Raw genomic sequence first — 22,940 nt, forward strand, 5'->3', positions numbered from 1 at the left:
TGATTCCAAAAGATATCTTTGCTAAAATTTAGGCACCAAAGCTTTTATAAAATAAATACACACGCACATAATCTATCTATACATATAATAAAGTAAATTGTTTTTGGACACATGGCATCACCAAATTATTCCTCACCAAAATTCTCCCGCCCAACACTTTTTTTATCATATTGTAATTCTCGCGGATCCTTCTACTGGATCCAAATCAATTTGTGGATCATATATGTTATAACCCGGTTTTGATATCCCAATAACCCTAATTGCCGTTCAAACTCAACCCCTCACAACCCTAACTTCAATCACCTCAATCTGTCGTTCAATCCAAGCCTTTAAAATCCTAAGTTCTATATGTTCAATCTATCCAAGATTCAAACGCTACCGTTAATTCGATTTTAACAGTTATATAATCAGGTATGTAAATCTGATAGAACCCTAATTTTTTAATATTCAATCGCTTTGTTCTGTAATCAGAGGAGTAAGATTACCTTTACCCATTGTTTTATTGTTCCATTGGCTTTTTTTTTGTTTTGATTTGTTTTTAGGATCTGTTGTATTGCGATTAAACATTGGTAAAAGGTCGATGGATTTTTTTGTTAGATGTTGTTGCTTATGCTTAATCTTTTTTATGAATTCTCTCTTTTATAACTTCTTATTTTTTTCATTTTCTTTCACTAATTCCGTAAATCTTATGATCACTTGAAATATCTATTTTTAGCTACTGGATTCATGCTCACTAACATCAGTGTGTGATTGTCAATTTCAATTCAATTAATATGTTAAATTGTTTTCGGTATAAAGGTAAAGAGTTAAGGAGCTTGTGCATTGTTTGGAAAATGGATGAATGTGTGTGGGTTATAGAAATGATACTAACAGAAGTAGTCTTTATATTCATATTTGTTTATGCAGTTATTGAATCATTTGAAAGTACCTGCATCCAGAACATCCACTTTCCAAATGTTAGGCATCTACGGGACTCACTTGGTCAAGGGACAGAAGCAAATATGGTGGGCTTCACATTTTTAATTAGTTATCTTCATAAAATATCAATCCTTTTATTTGATTTAATCATTTTGGAAGTTTCAAAATACCGATTGCGTCACTGACTATGTAGATCCATAAACATGAAGAAGTGGTTGAAGCGATTCCGGACGAGAAGGTTTGAGAGAGAACATGGTATAACAACCAAACGGCTAATGACAACAAGAACAGTGGATATGGCTTGGAGAACGAGATCGTTACGGGTTCTACCTATGTTGCTTTTGCCTGCTTTGTCGTTCGGTTCGGTTTGTATTATGGGCTTTTGAGTTTCACTAAATTTTGTAAGTTTCAACACCTTTTGAGGTTTACATTGCTCATTTTAATGCTTATATTATAACCATATCGCAATTGCACTTTGATCATGTACCTCTTTTTCTTTCGCGAAGATTTTATTTATATCTTTAAATTGTTCAACCCGTGTAACACACGGGGAACTAATCTAGTTTGTTAATATAATATGTTATATAGGGTGAAGATATACTAGGAAGTTTATTTGGGAAACAAAGTTAGGAAGTAATCTTGACCATCTGTTAGTTTAGGGGTGGAATGGGTGGAAAGTTAGGAAGTAATCAAGGTCGGTCTTGGATTAAATGGGTGGAATTGAATAAAAACAAGGAGCGCGTAAGTTAGTTTAGGGGTATTCTAGTCCATCCAATGCAATAATTTATTTCTCCTCCAATTTCCCTCGTTTTTAAAACGTTAATATTTTTTTTCATACGACATTAGTTTTTTTTAATAGAAATTGCACCATAAAAAAGAACAAACGAGTATATTATTGCTATACTTTTGAAAAAAAATCGAAAACCCAGAGGCGTAAAACACAATGGTAAAACCCAGGTGCGTAAAACGCAATGGTAAAACCCAAGTCGTAAAACACAATTCAAAATTGTAAACCCCAGATCGTAAAATGCAATTCGAAAACCCAGGTCGTAAAACGCAATTCACAATGGTAAAACCCAGATCGTAAAATGCAATTCGAAAACCCCGATCGTAAAACGAAATTCACAATGGTAAAACCCATATCGTAAAACGCAATTCACAATGGTAAAACCCAGATCGTAAAACGCAATTCACAATGATAAAACCAGATCGTAAAAAGCAATGGCAAAACCCAGGTCGTAAAACGCAATGGTAAAACCCATATCATAAGACGCAATTCTAATACTTTAATTGCTAATTTGCAACTGTTGGTAAAAATACTTTAATTGCTAATTTGCAACTGTTGGTAAAAATAATGACTTTTACATTGTTGCCACGTGTATGTGTGTTTGTAGGATGTGGTCAAATGGGTTATCTACATGCTTGAATGGTAAAGCGGTTTGGGATTGGCATTGGAAGCGCACGTCTACATCGGAAAACGAGAAGATGGAATCTCATCAGCACCTTATGGATATGTTAATCCAGCAGTAAATAAAGGACAAAGAAGATAGGTTGTTATAGGATGGAGGTGGAGGCACAACGAAGTTCTCAATCAAGAAGTGAGAAAGGAGTTATAAGATGGCCTCAGTACGAATGTGCAAGTCCAACCTTTTAAGTGGAGCTCAATCTCCCGAAAGTAAACTATTTTTCATGGAGGGTGGTAAGTAACAAAATCCTTACAACTGAAGGTTTGATCGCGAGAGGCATCCAAGTGGGAGATGTATTGTGTCTGGCTTGCGGGATACACACCGAATTAGAAAACCATCTTCTCACCTCATGTATTGTGGTGAAAATAGTTTGGTGGTAAATATGTGTTTGGTTCAAAGTTCCAATCCCAAATCACTTTGATTCTTTGAACTGGCTGCTTCTATGCTGTCTTGAATTAGGGGTGCCTACAAAGAAAGAGGAAATAATGTGCGCAATATTTTTTTAGAAACGGCTTGGAGGTAGTGAATTGGTAGAAACAAAAAGGTTTTCAAAGGCGTTAACATGATGACTTAAAAAATGGTGGACAATATTGAAGAGTCAACGAATTGGTAGGCGGTAAAAAGATCAAAGACGGTCGTTTTACCCATCAAAATTTGAAACAGTTTCAATTGGATGAATTTTGGTTAATGTACTGTTATGTAGATGTAATCTGAGGTAGTAGTGGGTGGTTTGTTATTTTGTTATATTCCCCATTTTAATCCTTTAGCCAACTTTGGTTTTGTTTTTGTTTGGTGGTGGAATAGTATGCTTTGTTTTGCGGTTTAAAAAAAATCTACATGCTTCACATTTACGGTTATTTTTTATACACACCTTCAAAAGTTGATTTTAATAAACTAGAACTTCAAATTACTTTCACTAATAATTCATTTAACTTTGATAAAAAATACTACAAATATTTTAAACTTTTGTTATTATTGTTCCAACGTATTTTTTAAAAGGTTTTGTTTTTTTATATAAAGTTTCGAACGATGCTCATATATCTTTTATATGCCATGGTAAAGAACAAAATGAATCTATATAGCTTTTAGGTTTTTCTTTTATATACTATTTTTATAACATATTGTTTCAATTCATTTAGTTAGATTTGTGGCAAAATGACAAATAATACCTCTACTCGCACAATGTCTTAGGCTCTTAAAGATCATCAGATAAATGCAACCCTTTTATTCTGTCAAATCATAAGTTTTTTTTTATACAACTCATATATATAGATTAAAAAAATGACAAATGAGGTACATCTAAATGGTGTTTGGGGTCTACTTTTTGAAGTAGACCATGTTATTTGAGTTTCTTTCTACGCGTTTAACCAGGTTCTTTTATGGTATTTTTCTTTAACCCGTTAGAGATGTAACATAGCTCCAATTAAACTGTTTATAAGTAGATGGTTGGTACTATTCGACATGTGGCAGTTATAGAAAAGCTAAGACCTCAAGATAGAATTGTCTTCTAAAGCGAGTTGGTGTTCTTAGTTGTGGTTATTGTTATCAGCAATTAGATAGTCATTGTCACTTTGTTTATGATTTATGAAGTGACTTCAAGGATATCAATTTTTATGTGTTTGTTAAATCAAATAGGACTTGCATCCACAACGTTGGCTGTGGCGGGGTGTGCTACACCAATCGGACCGAGCTCATGTTACTTTCAGTAAATTTTAAATGTAACATTATTTGTCTTATTTCTTGATTTTTTTCTACACGACTTATAAAGAAAACTTCATACCTAATGATACAATCCATTGTTAGTAATTTATGCAATATGTCACTTTATTTGCATTAATTTGATCTATACACCTATGATTAATGTAATTTAAATTTTCCTACCCGGGAAGCATTCCCGGGTGATAACCTAGTATGTTATTGTCACGACCCCCGACCCCATCTAGCCAGAATCGGTGCCGTGAGCAGTTCAGTGGTACCGGTGATTATTTTGAAAAATATTGCAGCGGAAATTTCATCAGGACCGTGAGTTAGGAAAAATATCAGAGTTTAGAAACACCGGATTTTATTTAAATGGATGGAAAAAATTCCAAGTTTTACAAAGGTAGCTTTTAATGAAAACAATATTTCTTAAGTTGATTTAATTAATAAAATAAGCCACTTCTTGAAGTCTTTTAGTGCCGGATCCAATCCTTACTCCAATCTACTGTAATTACCTGAAACGCGTTTTAAAAAGATTTTGTCAGCGGGAAATACTGAGTGAATTATTCATTTTACTGAAAATGACACGTTTTATGATTATTCACAGTGTTAAGATCTTTTACGCATGTTTCTGATATCATCCAACTACCCACAGTATTTGTCACTCGACCGAATCTGTGACAGTGGTCATATCACCATTGGCTGCCCCAATGAATGACGTAAATCAATTAAATTAGGTTCGCCCACCTAAAATGATTTAAACTGTAATATTGTGCACAATACCCCACATACTGGCTGTAATTTGGTGATTACATCAACTTAATCACTGGTATTATAATCTCGGAAAATGAATTTGGAGTATTGTAAAATAGTTAATAACTCACAAACGGTGAGAAAAGAATTTATAAAAGAAGAATAACTCACTAATCATCATGCAGGATTGAGTTAACAAACTTCTTGATTCTACTTCTTTCGATAATTAGGCATGTACTTTATTATTCTGGATCTTCTGATGATTTAATAGTTTGTTTGATTGTAAGGGTGTAGTTGGGAGTGTTTTTGGTGGTTTAACAGAATAGAATACGTATTGGTGCAAAACCCAAATCAAACCTTTAACGGTAGTCATGAGATTCGAACCTTAACGAATTTCACAAAAACCGGGTTAATGATTAATACAGCAGTTACGATAATTTCCCGAGATCAAATTCTCACAATGAATGACCAAGTGCAATACTTTAACTCATTTATCAAAATGACAAACGACAAAGTATAGTACTTCAACTCGTATATCGAATTATCGACAACGACAAAGTACAATGCTTCGGCTCATTTATCGGATTACCGACAAACGATAAAGCATAGCCCAATGTGGGCGGCACTTAGGCATTCTTTGGATATATTGATCACTCGAAAAATGAATCGTAATAGCGATTGAGTGATTATTGGTTAGAACACCAACGTATAGAGAGAAGAAGAAGAGAAATGAGCAAAGAAAAATGAATCCTAAGCTTCTTATTTATAGCAAGCAGGCAGGCAGCTCAATTTCATATTCTGGTCGATGTGGGATTTAAGTGACGTGCTTGCTAGCTAGCTTGACGTGCTAGCTAGCTAGCTTAGTTATTTTATTTCAGCTGCTTAACTCGTTTTTCTTGTATAACTTTTAAAATATAACGTTTTATAAAACGACGAATATGTCTTTAGAACGAGCATATTTTTATCTACGTTTTAACCTAAGTTTCATTAAAAACGGAGTAAGGAAAAAAAAATAATATATTTTATTATTAATATTAAACGTTCTTATACGACCTCATATATATCTATTTTTAATAGACCTTACTTAGCTTAATTAATCTTGTTAGCTTAATTAATATTGATTAACTGATTAATTAATCATACTAAACTTAATTAGGGTTTCCTTATTGCATAATTATCATACTAAATATTAATTTTAGTGAGGGTTGTTACATTCTCCCCACCTTAATAAAAATCTCGTCCTCGAGATTTGAACTATGATATTTTCTTGGGGTTATGTTTCTTCTTTTAATTAAGAGGAATAATGTAGCGTTGAATGGAATCAAAAGATATTTTGAGGGGTATGGACATTTTAAAAATAAAAATGATTTGTTAATGATTACCCAAAAATCAATATTGTTTACTTAAATGGTAATAGATAACAGGATTTAGTGTATTGTAATCTGAGTACATAATTGTACCAAGAAAATGACGAATCAAACGAATGACTCATGAATAGGGTTTAACACAGGCTACAACTCTATTCGGATGCTACAAAGCGTTGGTAATGATTTGAAAGAATTCAATAATGATGACCGAATAAATTCACCGTTTTCGAAATTGTGAGTTTCAAGGAAGCGAATCTAGATATTTCAAAAATGAAATGTTCAAACGAATGAGATGAAATGGTATAGTTTTTTCAAGGTGATTGGGTTTAAGCCAAAAGATATATGATCTATAGATCTTTAAAATGAATGTGAAGAACTTTTTGAAATTAGTAAAATTCTTTGTCAGAAGAAAACTTACCTTGATTGGTACCTAAGGAAGACTTAAGGTTGACCAATTAAAAATGAAATGAAACCATGAAAATGATTCGGCAAATATTGAATTATGATATGAGAAAATCAATGTGCTGAGATGGGTGATTTGTAAGAATACATGAAAAGACAATAAAGTTAGAGTATTTTTGTCTTAATACAAAATTGTATTCAGATGATTTTAATCAAAATGTTTGATTTAAAGATAGGTGATATTTTGGTTTACTAAATACCTTTTCCTTTTATGTTATCATAAAGTAGAATAATAAATAAATATAGATAGGTTTAAAATATCAAAACCCGTAATAATAATAATATATGTTTTATAAATAGGTTTACCCAATATCGTGGAACTCGTGATTATTATTTTTAAAATCAAGTATGTTTACTATAAGATTAGGGTATCATGAAAGTAGAATAATAAATGTTTATTTTAATATCGAGCATACTTAAATATTGGCTTGCGTAAATGACATTTGATATTTTAATATGTACATATTATAAAGGAATAGTTCTATAAGTATTTAATAGTTGTGAAATATTAACCAAAAGTTTATTTATAACATGTCTTGCTTATGAATATTTAGGCGATTATTTAGATAATTTTATTCGTCTCTTTATTTGTTTTATGAAAATATGTTTTCTATTCATAGTACGAAGTATATATATATATATATTTCTATAAAAATATTTGTATATATAATTGAAATTTACTAAATAAGTATGATGACTTAATTTATATTAAATAGTTATTATCATTGTTGGATATTGGTTAGTACTGCCTTGTTTAAGCATAGGTGATCAGTCCATGCCTAACTAAGGCTGCGCTATCCAATATCTGTCTTGATAATACCCTTAAAATAATGTTAATACCTACTGTTATTAATATTTAAATATTTACTAAAAATAAATAATTTAAACGAGATCAGCGAAATTTTCAAATGTTGTGAAAAATGTCACCACAAGGTGATTGTAATCAAATAAATGTTTTGATGAATTCGAAGACTAAATAAGCATGCTATGGTTCAAGAGAATTGAAGTGCTTGTCGGGACTATTTTGAATATGATGGCTTCAATCCATCATATGGGACTTTGAATTGAATACATGATGCGAGCAGGTTCACACAATTGAACTTGGTGTAAACAAAACGAGTTCATGTATTAATAAGAAATTTTGGGATATGTTTACAACAAAAACCATGTATGCTAAAGGAAATTGAGTTTTTTTCAAGGAACTTATTGACTCAATATCAAAGAGTCAACGTTTTGCAATAAACGTGGTTTATAAATGCAAAGATTAAGTATAGTGATATGATATTTGAACTTTTGATAAAAATAATAAATTGGAATGAAGCCCTCCAGGGGTCTTTATAAATCAAACGAACCACATGCGCAACAAACAGTGCATGTGTAAAGTGTGGATTTACCAAGAAATGAAATAGATCAATATTTGCTACTATGAAAGAAATCCTCATGGTATGATGACTATTAGAGGAAGTAAAAACACGAAAGTCAAATCTTTTATAGGCAGAAGTCAGAATTGTAACGAAAGAAATATAAGAGCTTTATCTGGAATTTCGTGTGATAACTTATTTGTTTAATGACATTATCAGAGAATGTCGAATGAAGTGAAATGGAATAGGGAATGTGCAAAACTATATGACTTCTTTTGTAGTACTAATAATTATGACTCAGGTTTAACTATGTACCGATGTTTGTGAAATGTTGTTCCAACGTACCTCAGCGAGATTTTGATTGTTATGTGGCAAAATACCGCTTTTTGATGAGTAGTACTTTTACCGACGGAATTAATATTGGTGTCATCGTGCCTAATTTATATTTTCCAAAGGTCTTGCCTTGGAAGTTGTGTGTATGATAAACTTTGACGTCTGTGGACGTATAATTTAAGTTTTATGTGTTTTCTTGTGCATTAGCACAACTTGACATGCTTCTTACTTGCGTTCATAATTTATGGCGTTAATAATTTATGGTAACGTATTGGTAATTCTTATATTTTTGATGGTGTCCCAACTTAAAGGGGTTTCCATTTATTATTTGTTGCTCGAGTTACGAGGTAGATGATCAAACGAAAGAATGTTTGACATCAAAATTAAAGATATATGCGAAAGATTCCTGATAAAGAAATATATATACATATGCTTGTGCTTTATTCTTAATTGACTTTTGGAATTCCTTATAGATATACATATCTATATTATATATTTCACATGTTGTAATATACATACCTTTCATAGGGTTAAAAGTATATAATAGATTCATATTTCCAAAAACCAGTCAGATATTTGGTCATGATACTATTTAGGGAAATCTTGTTACTGGTTTGACATACCATTTATCCCGTCTTATCCGGTTCGCGCCGGAGCGGTAATTTCAGTATATCCGAACAAGCTGGAGAGTCTGCTACTCTATACCCAGTTTTGCCGGAGAAAATTTTATATTTCCCATAAATAGTATCTTTTCAAGATTTTAAAAGTGTCTCTTTTATTAGGACTTTTACCCAGAATCAAGGAAATTTGTATTTCCATAATATATCTTTATTCGTGACCAAGTAATACTAATAAACAAGAATAAGTAGCAATTAAATGCTATTGCCTGCTAGTCGTTATTCTTATTGAATAACAATTATACTTCTTTATACTCATATAAGTAATTTTATCTTGAAGCTTTTATTAAGACAAAATTCTTAAGTTCGAGTCTAAATATCATTCAGAGTGCTATCAAATAATATTAAGTTTCTAACTTTCCGTTTAAGCTTAGGTATTATTATAACACCTATTTGCGTAAACAAGTGGCTTAGCTTATACTAAGGCATCTTTTCTTATGTTCAAGTCTAAATACTATCAGATGTGCTACCAGTTAAGTTAATAGCAATTTCCTAACTCTTATATTTAAGCTTAAGTATTGTTATCACAACACTTATAGGCTTAAAGTAGTGGCTTAGCTCTGATACCACCTTCTGTCACGACCCCCGACCCCATCTAGCCAGAATCGGTGCCGTGAGCAGTTCAGTGGTACCGGTGATTATTTTGAAAAATATTGCAGCGGAAATTTCATCAGGACCGTGAGTTAGGAAAAATATCAGAGTTTAGAAACACCGGATTTTATTTAAATGGATGGAAAAAAATTCCAAGTTTTACAAAGGTAGCTTTTAATGAAAACAATATTTCTTAAGTTGATTTAATTAATAAAATAAGCCATTTCTTGAAGTCTTTTAGTGCCGGATCCAATCCTTACTCCAATCTACTGTAATTACCTGAAACGCGTTTTAAAAAGATTTTGTCAGCGGGAAATACTGAGTGAATTATTCATTTTACTGAAAATGACACGTTTTATGATTATTCACAGTGTTAAGATCTTTTACGCATGTTTCTGATATCAACCAACTACCCACAGTATTTGTCACTCGACCGAATCTGTGACAGTGGTCATATCACCATTGGCTGCCCCAATGAATGACGTAAATCAATTAAATTAGGTTCGCCCACCTAAAATGATTTAAACTGTAATATTGTGCACAATACCCCACATACTGGCTGTAATTTGGTGATTACATCAACTTAATCACTGGTATTATAATCTCGGAAAATGAATTTGGAGTATTGTAAAATAGTTAATAACTCACAAACGGTGAGAAAAGAATTTATAAAAGAAGAATAACTCACTAATCATCATGCAGGATTGAGTTAACAAACTTCTTGATTCTACTTCTTTCGATAATTAGGCATGTACTTTATTATTCTGGATCTTCTGATGATTTAATAGTTTGTTTGATTGTAAGGGTGTAGTTGGGAGTGTTTTTGGTGGTTTAACAGAATAGAATACGTATTGGTGCAAAACCCAAATCAAACCTTTAACGGTAGTCATGAGATTCGAACCTTAACGAATTTCACAAAAACCGGGTTAATGATTAATACAGCAGTTACGATAATTTCCCGAGATCAAATTCTCACAATGAATGACCAAGTGCAATACTTTAACTCATTTATCAAAATGACAAACGACAAAGTATAGTACTTCAACTCGTATATCGAATTATCGACAACGACAAAATACAATGCTTCGGCTCATTTATCGGATTACCGACAAACGATAAAGCATAGCCCAATGTGGGCGGCACTTAGACATTCTTTGGATATATTGATCACTCGAAAAATGAATCGTAATAGCGATTGAGTGATTATTGGTTAGAACACCAACGTATAGAGAGAAGAAGAAGAGAAATGAGCAAAGAAAAATGAATCCTAAGCTTCTTATTTATAGCAAGCAGGCAGGCAGCTCAATTTCATGGTCGATGTGGGATTTAAGTGACGTGCTTGCTAGCTAGCTTGACGTGCTAGCTAGCTAGCTTAGTTATTTTATTTCAGCTGCTTAACTCGTTTTTCTTGTATAACTTTTAAAATATAACGTTTTATAAAACGACGAATATGTCTTTAGAACGAGCATATTTTTATCTACGTTTTAACCTAAGTTTCATTAAAAACGGAGTAAGGAAAAAAAAATAATATATTTTATTATTAATATTAAACGTTCTTATACGACCTCATATATATCTATTTTTAATAGACCTTACTTAGCTTAATTAATCTTGTTAGCTTAATTAATATTGATTAACTGATTAATTAATCATACTAAACTTAATTAGGGTTTCCTTATTGCATAATTATCATACTAAATATTAATTTTAGTGAGGGTTGTTACAGTTATATAGGGTGAAGATATACTAGGAAGTTTATTTGGGAAACAAAGTTAGGAAGTAATCTTGACCATCTGTTAGTTTAGGGGTGGAATGGGTGGAAAGTTAGGAAGTAATCAAGGTCGGTCTTGGATTAAATGGGTGGAATTGAATAAAAACAAGGAGCGCGTAAGTTAGTTTAGGGGTATTCTAGTCCATCCAATGCAATAATTTATTTCTCTTCCAATTTCCCTCGTTTTTAAAACGTTAATATTTTTTTTTCATACGACATTAGTTTTTTTAATAGAAATTGCACCATAAAAAAGAACAAACGAGTATATTATTGCTATACTTTTGAAAAAAAACCGAAAACCCAGATGCGTAAAACACAATGGTAAAACCCAGGTGCGTAAAACGCAATGGTAAAACCCAGGTCGTAAAACACAATTCAAAATTGTAAACCCCAGATCGTAAAATGCAATTCGAAAACTCAGGTCGTAAAACGCAATTCACAATGGTAAAACCCAGATCGTAAAACGCAATTCGAAAACCCCGATCGTAAAACGCAATTCACAATGGTAAAACCCATATCGTAAAACGCAATTCACAATGGTAAAACCCAGATCGTAAAACGCAATTCACAATGATAAAACCAGATCGTAAAAAGCAATGGTAAAACCCAGGTCGTAAAACGCAATGGTAAAACCCATATCATAAGACGCAATTCGAAAACCCAGGTTGTAAAACATAATTCACAATGGTGAACCCCATATCGTAAAACGCAATTCAAAAACCCAAGTTGTAAAACACAATACACAATGGTAAAACCCAGATCGTAAAACGCAATTCTAAAAACCTAGATCATAAAACGCAATTCAAAAACGCAGATCGTAGAACACAATTCTTCATATTTCTTACACAGATTGAAGCCGATTTCTGAGGATTTTTTTCAACGATTGATGAAACTTAAATGCTAGAAACACTTAACGATTGAATGAATAGATTGATTCGCTTAAAAACACGAGAAAAAAATGATAAAATTGTGTGAACTGGGTTTCTTCAAAGTGATGAGGGTGGAGTGACGTTGTGGTGGCGGTGGGCGATGGAGGGGTGGTGGTGGGCGGTGGTGTGGGATGAGATGAATCGTAAAAGAGAAAGACGTACTGGGTTTTCTTATAGATCTAGGGTTACACGACACTAATTTGTATTGACTAAAATGTCCCTTTTTATGTTTTTATTATTTGCCACATTTCTTCCTATTATTGCTTCCTACACTTTCTACCTAAACTAAACTTTCTATTTGATCCTCTCCCATATTATCTATACATGTAAGTATTTATATCAAATGTTGATATTAATGTCGCACGCATAATATTTATCACAACTCGCAGAAAAGGGTAGAAGGTATATATATATGTGTGTGTGTGAAATGTATGCCAATCTCACCTTATAATATATAGTGATGTTAGCAAACATTATGTTAATTAGTTTCTAAACAAAAGAAACCCAAAAAGAAACAAAGACCATGCAAAATTAGGTGCAGGTAGCTTCCTTTGAAGTTGCAATGGCTGACCATTCTTCATTCTTACTTATGTGGGAAGATTTTGCATTAGGCTTGATAATCTTGTCATAATGCTTTCGAACGAAGGACGAAGTGCTGGGTCGCTGCAAGTTTTTTCGATTCAATTACACATGGTTTATGAAGATTAATTGTAGTTTTACTAATTGCACATTTTAACAGGAGTATTAGGAGTCACATAGTTATATTCTAATAATCATATAAATTACATTACACTAGTTCAATTGTCATCCAATTACCCATCAATCCATCATAAACTGTTGGTAACAGATTTGGGACAGCCTTTTTTTACACATTGTTCTTTCTCATATCTCCTCGCCTTTAATAACATGTCAAAACGGGTGGGTGTGGGTGCCCCCCTTAAAAAAAGTTTAGCACATTTTATAGGCAAAAATCCTGATCGCACCATTGAAAGTTCGGTTGAACCCCTCATCCCCCCCCCCCCCCCCCAAACACACACAAACACAACAACTACTAAATCCTGGGTCTGCCACTGGTAACAGGTCGATCAAACTGAGTTGCGTTGGTGATTAGTTAACCAAAACACTATATTCGTTCAATAATCAATGAGTTAATGATGAAACGTATACTAGTTTAATAATATCTAGTTTTTGATAATATAAAATTATTTAGGGGGTTTTTGGTGTTGCGTTTTCAAAATAGATTATGCGTTTTCAATATAGATTTTGCGTTTTCAATATAGATTTTGCGTTTTCAAAACTGCGTTTTGGAGGCAGATAATCACTTTTTCATCCAAACACTTTTTTAGATTGTTTATGTTTTACAAACGCAATAATCAAATAATCACTTCAAAACGTAATCCTAAACACCCCCTTAGAAGGTTTGATGGGTTAAAAAATACGTTTTGGGCGACCTTCAACTTGTTCGGCCCATTTCCTGCTTTTTCCCCCTTTAAGTTGCCTGTTTGACCCGCTAAAGATTTAAAAAAATAAATAAATAAACCTAAATTCTTAAAATCCACCTCTTATCACAAATTGACTATATCTATTAGGTAGTAGGATGACAACTGAAGAGCAATGTAAATGATATGGCTGAAAAACTAGTATATGAATGATAAATGTAACTCGAACAAAAAGAGGCAATAGTAAATGTAAGATCAAACCTTTGCCAACAATCTTGAATGATAGATGAGAGAGATGGATCTAGGTCTTCGGGTAAATCCAATCGACGGTCCATGAAACCCACAACTCCTACCACCTTCAAACATCAAAAAGTACCACTTAGTAAATGTAATACGTACAAGTACGGTTGATCCACTATAGTAATGGATTTGACACGTAGAAGAAACTTGATTTCGGTTATGAAGGTGAGACCGCGTATTCGCTAAATGAGAGAAAATTAGATACCTGTAGCGGATTCATATTGCTCCAAGCAGTGGCGGAACTAGAAGAAATATTCAGGGGTATCCTAATTTTTTTACGATACATTTATAGAACGGAAATTTTTTTACCTACATTACGGGGCAGGGCCGATCCTGAAAATTCAAGTGCCTTGGGCGAGCCAAAAAAAGGCCTTTAGGTCTTACCGAATTAAATTTTATAAACTAGTTTTTTTTTTAAGTTAGAGTAAAATGCACGGATAGTCCATGTGGTTTTGCAAAATAACACCTATAGTCCCCAACTTTTGGAAATTACACCGGTGCTCCCTGTGGTTTGATAGTTTGTTACTCGGATAGTCCCTAGAATGGATGACGGTTAGTTTTCCCTGTTAAGTGGATGTGAAATGACAAATTTACCATTCATCTTCTTCACTCTATAAAAACAAAACAACTCCACCCTAACCCCACCCACCCCCACCTTTAATGGTGGTGGAAACAGAAAGATTAACAAAATCCAAACATGAATTCATGTTAGTTTTGTTATATACTATCCATTATGTACCTCAAAGATGGCATCCGGAGAAGATGAAAGGACTTGACACTCTAAATCTTTAATGGCAATATCTTTGGTCCCTTTGTATGTTACAATAGTGATCGTCTTTGACCACATTGAAAACTCGGTTTCCCACAAGGAAAGAGCACTGGAAGAAGCTATTATTAGAATAGGCTTATGTCATCCAGCAATGATGATACAAAAGAGACCACCTTAGCTAGCCGGTCCTGCAACATTTATGTAATCGCTTGTTTGCGAAAAAACGATAATAATGAATGAATAATCCAAGAATTTCACCTGCCCATCAAAGAAAACAGTGTTTTGACCTCTGTTCTGATAATCACGAAGCTTGTTAACATAAGGAAGAACGTGATTAATGGTGGGGGGAGACGGAGAGAAAGGCGGGGGTGGGTGGGATTGTTTTGTTTTATAGAGTGGAGAAGATGAAGGGTAAATTTGTCATTTCACATCCACTTAACAGAGAAAACTAACCATCATCCACTCCAGGGACTATCCGAGTAACAAACTGTCAAACCAGAGGGAGCACCGGTGTAATTTCCAAAAGTTGGGGACTATAGATGTTATTTTGCAAAACCACGGGGACTATCCGTGCATTTTACTCTTTAAGTTATTAGTATTTAGATTAACGAATCAATATTGAGCATATCACATTTGTGCTAGGCTTTATGAATTAATATTGGCAATTAATTTGGGCTTAATATCAGTTTCTAAATTTTTTTTTTTGAGGGGTGTCCTAGTAGCGGTTGAGGGGTATCCTTAGTATAAAAATCGGAAAAATTCTTTTTTTTTTACACTACCGCTTAAAAGTTGAGCCGTAGCCCGGGCTACGCCTACGACTATACTAAGTCCGCCCCTGGCTCCAAGGGACACTTTGTGTGACTAGTTCCCATAGTATTATGCCAAAACTAAACACATCTGACCTGTCCATCAACAAAATAAGAACATCCATTAGCATAACACATCCATGTGGCAAAATGGCCGGGTTGGGTTGACCCGAAGCACTTTCTGTCCAGAATCTTCTTTTTTTTTTTTTTTTTTTGCATAAACTTTTTATGTGTCAAATAGTATACTTTTTTCAAAAATAATATTATTTTGAAATAAAATGATTAAAATGTTGTATGCACTAAAAGCTTATATTATCTTGGAACTCATATCCTCAACTGACTAATTTCAAGATACTAAGTGAATCTTACTTCTCGTTTGAAGGCTCATTACGAAGAACTTCAGGTGCCATCCATTGAGGCTGCAGAAGAAATAACCACAATCAATAATAAGAATTTCCAGTTTTGACACTTCGTCAAGAAAATAGTTAAAGAGAATATTCTTACTGTCCCTCCCCCGGATCTAGCAGATAAAAAGGTTGCATGCTTCAATTTTGAAAGACCGAAATCCCCAACCTGATCAATATCATGCTATATTAGCTTGCTTCATTATTAAAAGATAACAATAATTAACAAATATCAGCTCATTTAAATGGTGTTACTCAGCGAAACACTACCTTAACCGACCAGTTCTTGTCTACAAGAAGATTTGAAGATTTGAGATCTCTGTGTACAATTGGCGGGTTTCTGTGGTGCAAGTAGTTCATACCTCTTGCCTATAATTAAGAAAAACAAACGTTATTACAAAAAACTAAATATCCGTGGGACTAGGAACAAGAAAACTGGTTGTCATTCGATAAAAAGGTTTAAAAAACTTACAACATCCGCAGCCATTTTTAGACGTCGCCTAATATCCAAAGATTGACCACAGTTGTGAAGAACATTATAAAGGCTTCCCCTGATCATGACAAATATAGTTAAGTTGGTTACCGACTCATTAAAATGAAAATTTTATGCAAATTAATCAAACTTATATATGAGTGCATAGCAAGAAATACATGCATTACCTGGGTAGTAACTCTGTAACAATGGCAAGTTTATCTTGTGAACAGACCGACCCCATAAAAAGCAAAACGTTCGGATGACGGAGTCTTTTCATGATATCAATCTGAAGTACTTGCATAATTTAGTAAATACCAAGCGCTTATACATTCAAAGACACAAACAGTGGCGGATCTTGACCGTTGAACGTGCCAGGGCCGAAAGACACGGGCACTAAAAAAAGCCTGGGCAAGCCCGGGCCAAACATAGTATATATAAAAAAATTTCGATCGAAATGCGGAAAATTAACACTACGGCCGAAAAACTTGCCTGGGCCGTGGCCCTGCCAAACAGGGGCGGATATATATAGAACCAAGGGGTAGCCTCCGCTACCGCTTGGTCCGAAAATTTTTGACGTTTTTAGTGTAAATTTTGGAAAAATTTGACGTTTTTTCGATTTCGTTACCGCCTATTTATAAAACGTTCCCGCTTGGTCGGAATCCTAGATCCGCCACTGCTGCCAAAGCCTAACTAAGAACCGCCCCTGGACACAAATTAAGAATTTTTAGTTTAATGTTAAGTCATACCTCTTTATTGTACTCCTGCAAAGCCTTTTCACTGTATTGATTACCAAAATAAACTTTAACCGCCACATCCTGATTAAAAGAGCAACAAACATATAACAAGTGTTAATATAACTGGAATGTATATTCTTCCAGGTTGTTTAGGAGTGTTCTTTTTAAGGTTTTACGGCTTATTTTAAAGTTTTTATAAGCCATAATCATAAGCAATCCCAAATACACCCTTCAACATGAAATACAGGTACGAAAAGCTTCTAGTTTAGTTAAGATTTACCGATCCATTCCAAAGTCCACGGTATACTCGAGCAAATGACCCTGAAAGTTAAGAAACTTATTAATATCTTTAAAAACATATATGATCGACATGTGGCAATTTCAAACCATATACTTACCGTTGCCAATCTCTTCCTTGAAAATTAAATCTTCCCATCGAATTTCACAGTCAACCGCAGAGTTAATGTCATTCTCAAGCTCCATTTCTTTTCGTGTAAACTGGAACGTTGAAATCGCCAACCGATCAACTGTATTCGCTACCTCAACACACTCCTCTTGCTCTCCCTCAAGGGCCTCAAATGAATAACCATTTTCTATAATATTAGGGTGCGCTTGTTTGTTCCCCTTTGCATACCTTTGTTGGTAATTCGGCATGTAAGCTGCCGCTGGGATCTCAATAGGAGGACCCTCCGGTTGTATGTTACCACTTCTTTGAATATTCAACTTTGACAACACTTTTGCCGCCTAAACGTTTGTTCCAAACAAAAATCTTCATCACATGAATAATAAAAATATTTAAATTAATTTTCTCTACTAGTTAATGAATTTGGAAGGAGTTCATACATAATTCGAAGACACAGAAAAACCGTTCTCTTCACTGTCACCTCCGGTCGCTTTCTTCCAAAGATTATAGCCAAAACCACGCTTAACAGGCTGCAATAATTTAAAAATCTCGTTTATAAGAAAAACATCAACCAACAAGTCAATTACCAAGTAACTAACTTGTTCACATTTTCAGTTGAGGATGTTAACTTGAACTTACAGGTGCTTTTGGAGGCTTCTCTATGTTCACATTTTCAGATTCTAGAATGTCCCCGTCCATGTCAACGGATGAATTTTGCGCATGCACATCATTTCCGCCACCTTTTCGCAATATATCCGTCGACGTCTAATCATAAGGTTCAATAAAAACAAGGGTGTTACTTTAAAAAATATTAAACAATAAGAAAATTTGCATATTAAAAAGAGTTGACTGCCATTTACGTCCCTGTGGTTTGTTCACTTTTGCCATTTCAGGCCAAATTTAAAAATTACACCGTTTTCCTCCCTAGCATTTTGGAAACGTGTCATTTCAGTCCAAAAAATAACCAAAGTTAAAAATTTCAGTTAGCTTAGGGGTAAAATTCGTTTGTTTCTAAGCAGTTGGTCACGGGTTCGATCCCGGCCAGCTGCAATTTTGACTGTGATTACCCGTAAGCTAACTGAATTTTTTAACTGTGGTTATTTTTTTGGGCTGAAATGGCACGTTTCCAAAATGTCAGGGAGGAAAATGGTGCAATTTTGAAATTTGACCTGTAATGACAAAAGTGAACAAACCACAGATCCGATGTAAATGACACTTAACTCTATTAAAAAAGAAGATAAAAAGTTAAATAGACAAGCACCAGATTTGAAACAAAAGAAGATAACTGTTGTGGTGGCTGCCATTGAATCTTCTTGAATTTTTTACCGCTTTTTTTGGTTTGAACATTTGCAGGATCCTCATCGAATGACCTCGGGTTTTCGGACTTTATTTTGTTGAAAATAGTTGCATCACTTGCAACTGTGACTATGCCAACAAGCTCATCATCTTCATATAACGGGCTTTTGTTGACTAAAGCCATGAATGTCACACCTGACCTTTTTCTGAAAGGGAATTGACCAGCCCAGCTTTGACCAGACCTTACTCTTCTCAAAATCCTCTCTGAAGATACATGAAACTCATCATATATAAGTAAGTCAGAGACTGTTTGACCAAGTGCTTCATAATCCTGATACCCAAACAGTTTCTCAGCAGAACGGTTCCTGAAACATGATTACGTTTATCAGATATAATATTAAGTTTGTAATGTAACACGTTAAAAATGGTTTTCTAGTTGTATATTTCTAAAAAGTGTGTAGTTTGACTTTAGTCAAACATACTAATATCTAACTTCAAGATTTGAAAGAATGTTAAAATAACTCTTATCTGAATTAAAGTAGAATATTATTACTCATAAAAGAATATAGTTCCTATGACCTTTCATTGTATATGATCACGGCCCGGGTGTCCTAAAATGTCCCAATGATCAGGCTTAGGCCCAAATATAGTCCGGCTCATTAGGCTGATCAGGCCCATGTTTCATTCCCTATACAAAGTTACAATAAAAAGAACCCTCCTCTCATTCTCTATCTTCTCCTCTCCCTCTTCTGTATTACATCATCTCTCATTCTACATTCTTTATACCTCTCTCTCTACATACATATATGCTTGTTAGTATATTGATACAGGGGAAGGTTCATTTGAGAACAAATTTGATGTGAGAAGAAAAAGAATAAATTGTATATTAGTAAAATATTATTTCATTTATAACTCATATCATTAATTTTTCTCTTTTTAATTAATTAGTCAATTAATCATTAATTATCCTACATATAATCTACAAAAACCTACATATAACAAAATTTTCTACATATACTATACACATTATAGAATTTTATCCTACACAGTCGAAATTTATCCTACACACCTTGAAATATATCTTACACAACTCGTAATTTATCCTACACAACTAGTAATTTATTCTACACTTCAAATTAAGTTGTTTTTTTAATTTGGAAAAAGTATATATTTTGAAAAGGAGTACAAATTTAATTTAGTTAGTTATTAAAGGTGAAAGATACAAGTTAATGATTTTTGTAAGTTTACCAATATGCCCTTATATTAAAATTAAATGCAAATATATTAAATTAAGTAAAATGAAGCATTCTTATTGGTTGAAACTTCTTCTTTTTTTCTTCTTACAAAAAAATTCTTCTCATTTGAACCCTCCACTATTGATACATTTGGTTAAATACTATAATGACTTGAGCGTTGAAGAGTGGTTCACTGCTATCCCCGGACTCCTTCTAACGGGTTTCTCGTTGCAGGTCCTCTTAATAACAATAACAATAATTAAAACCTACTCTTAACCATTTTTGTTAATTCTAATATGTAATGTACCCACTTAAAAGGCATCTTTTTATACATACAATATCATATTACCTTAATATCTATACATATAATAAATATAATATATATTCAAATACTAAAATTTTTATTTGTACCATTAGATAAGATTTTTTATTATATATCATTTTATTTCTCGTCACACTCCAAAGTCCAAACTCTTTTTTTTTAAAGGTGTGAATTATTTGCGAATGTCGGGAAGTTTAGCATACGTTGTCGTAATCGGGCCTGCGCTAGAGAGCCCCTCGCACAATAGATCCCCAATTTAAACCCCTCAATAAGAAACCCCTATCACCCAGACTCGAACTTGAGACCTGAAAGAAAATACTAACCCGGACCCATCACATGTGGAACTTAAATACCCGTGATCACCACTAAACCACTAGTGATGGTTGCATTCTCATTTATCTGTGTTGACAGAGGGGAAGCCCCCCTAAAAAGAAAACTATCAAGTCCCATCTATCTTATTAATGATGATAAAAAGACTTTTAACCACTTTTTAATGTTAATAATGGTCGGCCGTATCACACTCACATCAAATTATGATCAATACGTTTCAAACATCATAACATACAATAACAAACATATTTCGTAACAAGCAACCCATTCATTTACTTCCCAATGAATTCATATTGTCTCCATCTCATAACTATTTGAGAAATTTCTAACAAGAATATTATTTAAAATTAAGAATCTAAAGAACAAATATGAACCATCAAGTTAAACTTGACTTTGAAAAGTAGTATCATTGAACTTTCAAAAGCAAAAGTTCAAATGCTTATCTAGCTTAAGAGTACCTAAGAAAATTATATAACGAATTATAAATAGATAACTGCTAGAATTGTATAGTATATTTATACGTAGTGTTCACTAAATATATTAAAGTTAGTGGTTCAACTGTTAATTCTTTTTTAACTGTAAACAACCCCCCCTCTAAAATCCACCTATTACCTAGTTTGTAAGGCTTGAACCCGTACCATTTTAATAAAAATAACGTATAATGCAACTAGGTAAACAGGCCTTACGCGGTTGAACGGTTAATTGCCTTCTCTATAATAATATCAGAAAATGCACAAACATTTAAACCATTTTTTTAAGGGGATTGTTACGACAAACCATATATCAACACATACTAAAACACACATACATAAAACTAGCATTTTCAAATTATATCAACACATGTAAATTAAACAAGATAATTTTTTTTAGTACACACGTGAATTATAAGAGCACTTTTCTTTGTGGAGAATTATATTAGCACGTTGAAACCAAAAGAAGGATCCAAAAAGAGAACTGATTATTCGTTAGTATAATTATAGGGAATTCAATATAACTGATATTGTTAAGGTTATTATTTTACCTTTTCTCTATAATTGATCGGATGCTGCATGGTACTTTTTAAATGGTTCCTGTAATTTGTAGACAAAATCTAGTTTGTATTTGATCCTCCTCTCATTTTTTTTAAAACTCACATAAAAAGAAAACTATGGAACTAACTAAAGTAACTAAATAATCATTAGAATTCCAAACAACTAACCAGTAAATAATCTCTCGATTAATAGCTTTGCTGACATAAACTGCATGACCCAACTGGTCCAATGCTCTCTTATACGAAAACCCTACCGGCAAAACATCCGGGACACTATTCCAGCCGGAAAATGACGTCATACCGGGCCGTATAGGACCCACTTCTTCTTGCTGTACCTTCCCATGATTACCGGATGACGTCTGCTCAAGTTCCAGCATCTGAAACTGCTCTTGCAAGTTAGCATAACTTGCTTCCAAGCTCCGGCACCGGTCCAGTAGGAGCTCGTAGATGGATGAATTGTCGCCGCCGGTGGGATTATCCGGCGGAGCGTATCTGGGTCTGACGGTTGACAAAAACATATGATGTTGGTTTCCATTGAGGAGTCGTGTGTTGTGTGGATATATGCCTGAAAGTTGGTGTCAAACCGCCATTTGAGATAAACATAGATGGAATAATAATATTTTAGTAACTTTTGGTTTAGTTGCATGTTTTCCCCCTCAAGTTTTATAACTAGCATTCCACATCCTCGAGCTTTTAGATTTGGTGTTTTGATCAAGGATTTAGTTGATCAAGTGTTTTAACTGACTTTTTTAGAATGGCTAGAAGTGGAGGGCAAGCCCCTCCACGCCACCCACATCACCCCGCCATAAGCGCCATGGTCGTCACCTCTCTTGCCCTTGCCCATCACCCTATGTAGTCTTAACTCTAAGTCAACTAAGGGTGTGTACATACGAAAAAAGATCCATCCGACTCCATTTTCACGACAAAGATATCATAATTGCAAATTGTAAATGTCGGTATTATCCGACCATGCTTTACAATGATGCGCCAATGTTGGTACCTACCATTGTTCCCTATATCATACTTTATTAGACTTTTTTACAAAGGATCAAATAATCTTTCCTAACCCTT

At 33.7% G+C, this 22,940-nt stretch overlaps 1 protein-coding gene and 1 long non-coding RNA gene across 4 annotated transcripts; one reads left to right on the forward strand and one right to left on the reverse strand.

Annotated features, from left to right (window-relative positions):
- The first annotated feature begins 223 nt into the window (after positions 1-223).
- On the forward strand, positions 224-3,170 carry LOC110872836. Its single transcript, XR_002554721.2, has 4 exons — positions 224-411; positions 907-1,004; positions 1,112-1,319; positions 2,313-3,170. It is a non-coding gene; the product is annotated as an uncharacterized LOC110872836 (long non-coding RNA).
- A 9,546-nt stretch (positions 3,171-12,716) lies between these two features.
- On the reverse strand, positions 12,717-22,459 carry LOC110872835 (probable serine/threonine-protein kinase DDB_G0271682). 3 transcript variants are annotated; one of them, XM_022121713.2, is made up of 16 exons: positions 22,038-22,459; positions 18,918-19,317; positions 18,296-18,421; positions 18,097-18,186; positions 17,652-17,997; positions 17,534-17,574; positions 17,266-17,334; positions 16,705-16,805; positions 16,517-16,595; positions 16,315-16,413; positions 16,145-16,213; positions 16,010-16,059; positions 15,681-15,736; positions 14,271-14,296; positions 14,027-14,121; positions 12,717-12,989 (listed from the first exon to the last, which is right to left on the reverse strand). In XM_022121713.2, the coding sequence occupies exons 1-16, from the start codon at positions 22,385-22,387 to the stop codon at positions 12,914-12,916; spliced, it is 2,073 nt and encodes a 690-aa protein (XP_021977405.1). In that variant the 5' UTR covers positions 22,388-22,459; the 3' UTR covers positions 12,717-12,913. The 3 variants fall into 3 exon arrangements, 2 of the variants coding, with proteins under 2 accessions (XP_021977405.1, XP_035843589.1); XR_004888796.1 differs by lacking the exons at positions 12,717-12,989; positions 14,271-14,296 and having other exon boundaries at positions 14,805-15,736; XM_035987696.1 differs by lacking the exons at positions 12,717-12,989; positions 14,271-14,296 and having other exon boundaries at positions 15,614-15,736.
- Between the last annotated feature and the right edge of the window lie 481 nt (positions 22,460-22,940).

The sequence above is a fragment of the Helianthus annuus genome, chromosome 3 (genome assembly GCF_002127325.2).
Source record: "Helianthus annuus cultivar XRQ/B chromosome 3, HanXRQr2.0-SUNRISE, whole genome shotgun sequence".
In the NCBI taxonomy this organism is placed as follows: Eukaryota; Viridiplantae; Streptophyta; class Magnoliopsida; order Asterales; family Asteraceae; genus Helianthus; species Helianthus annuus.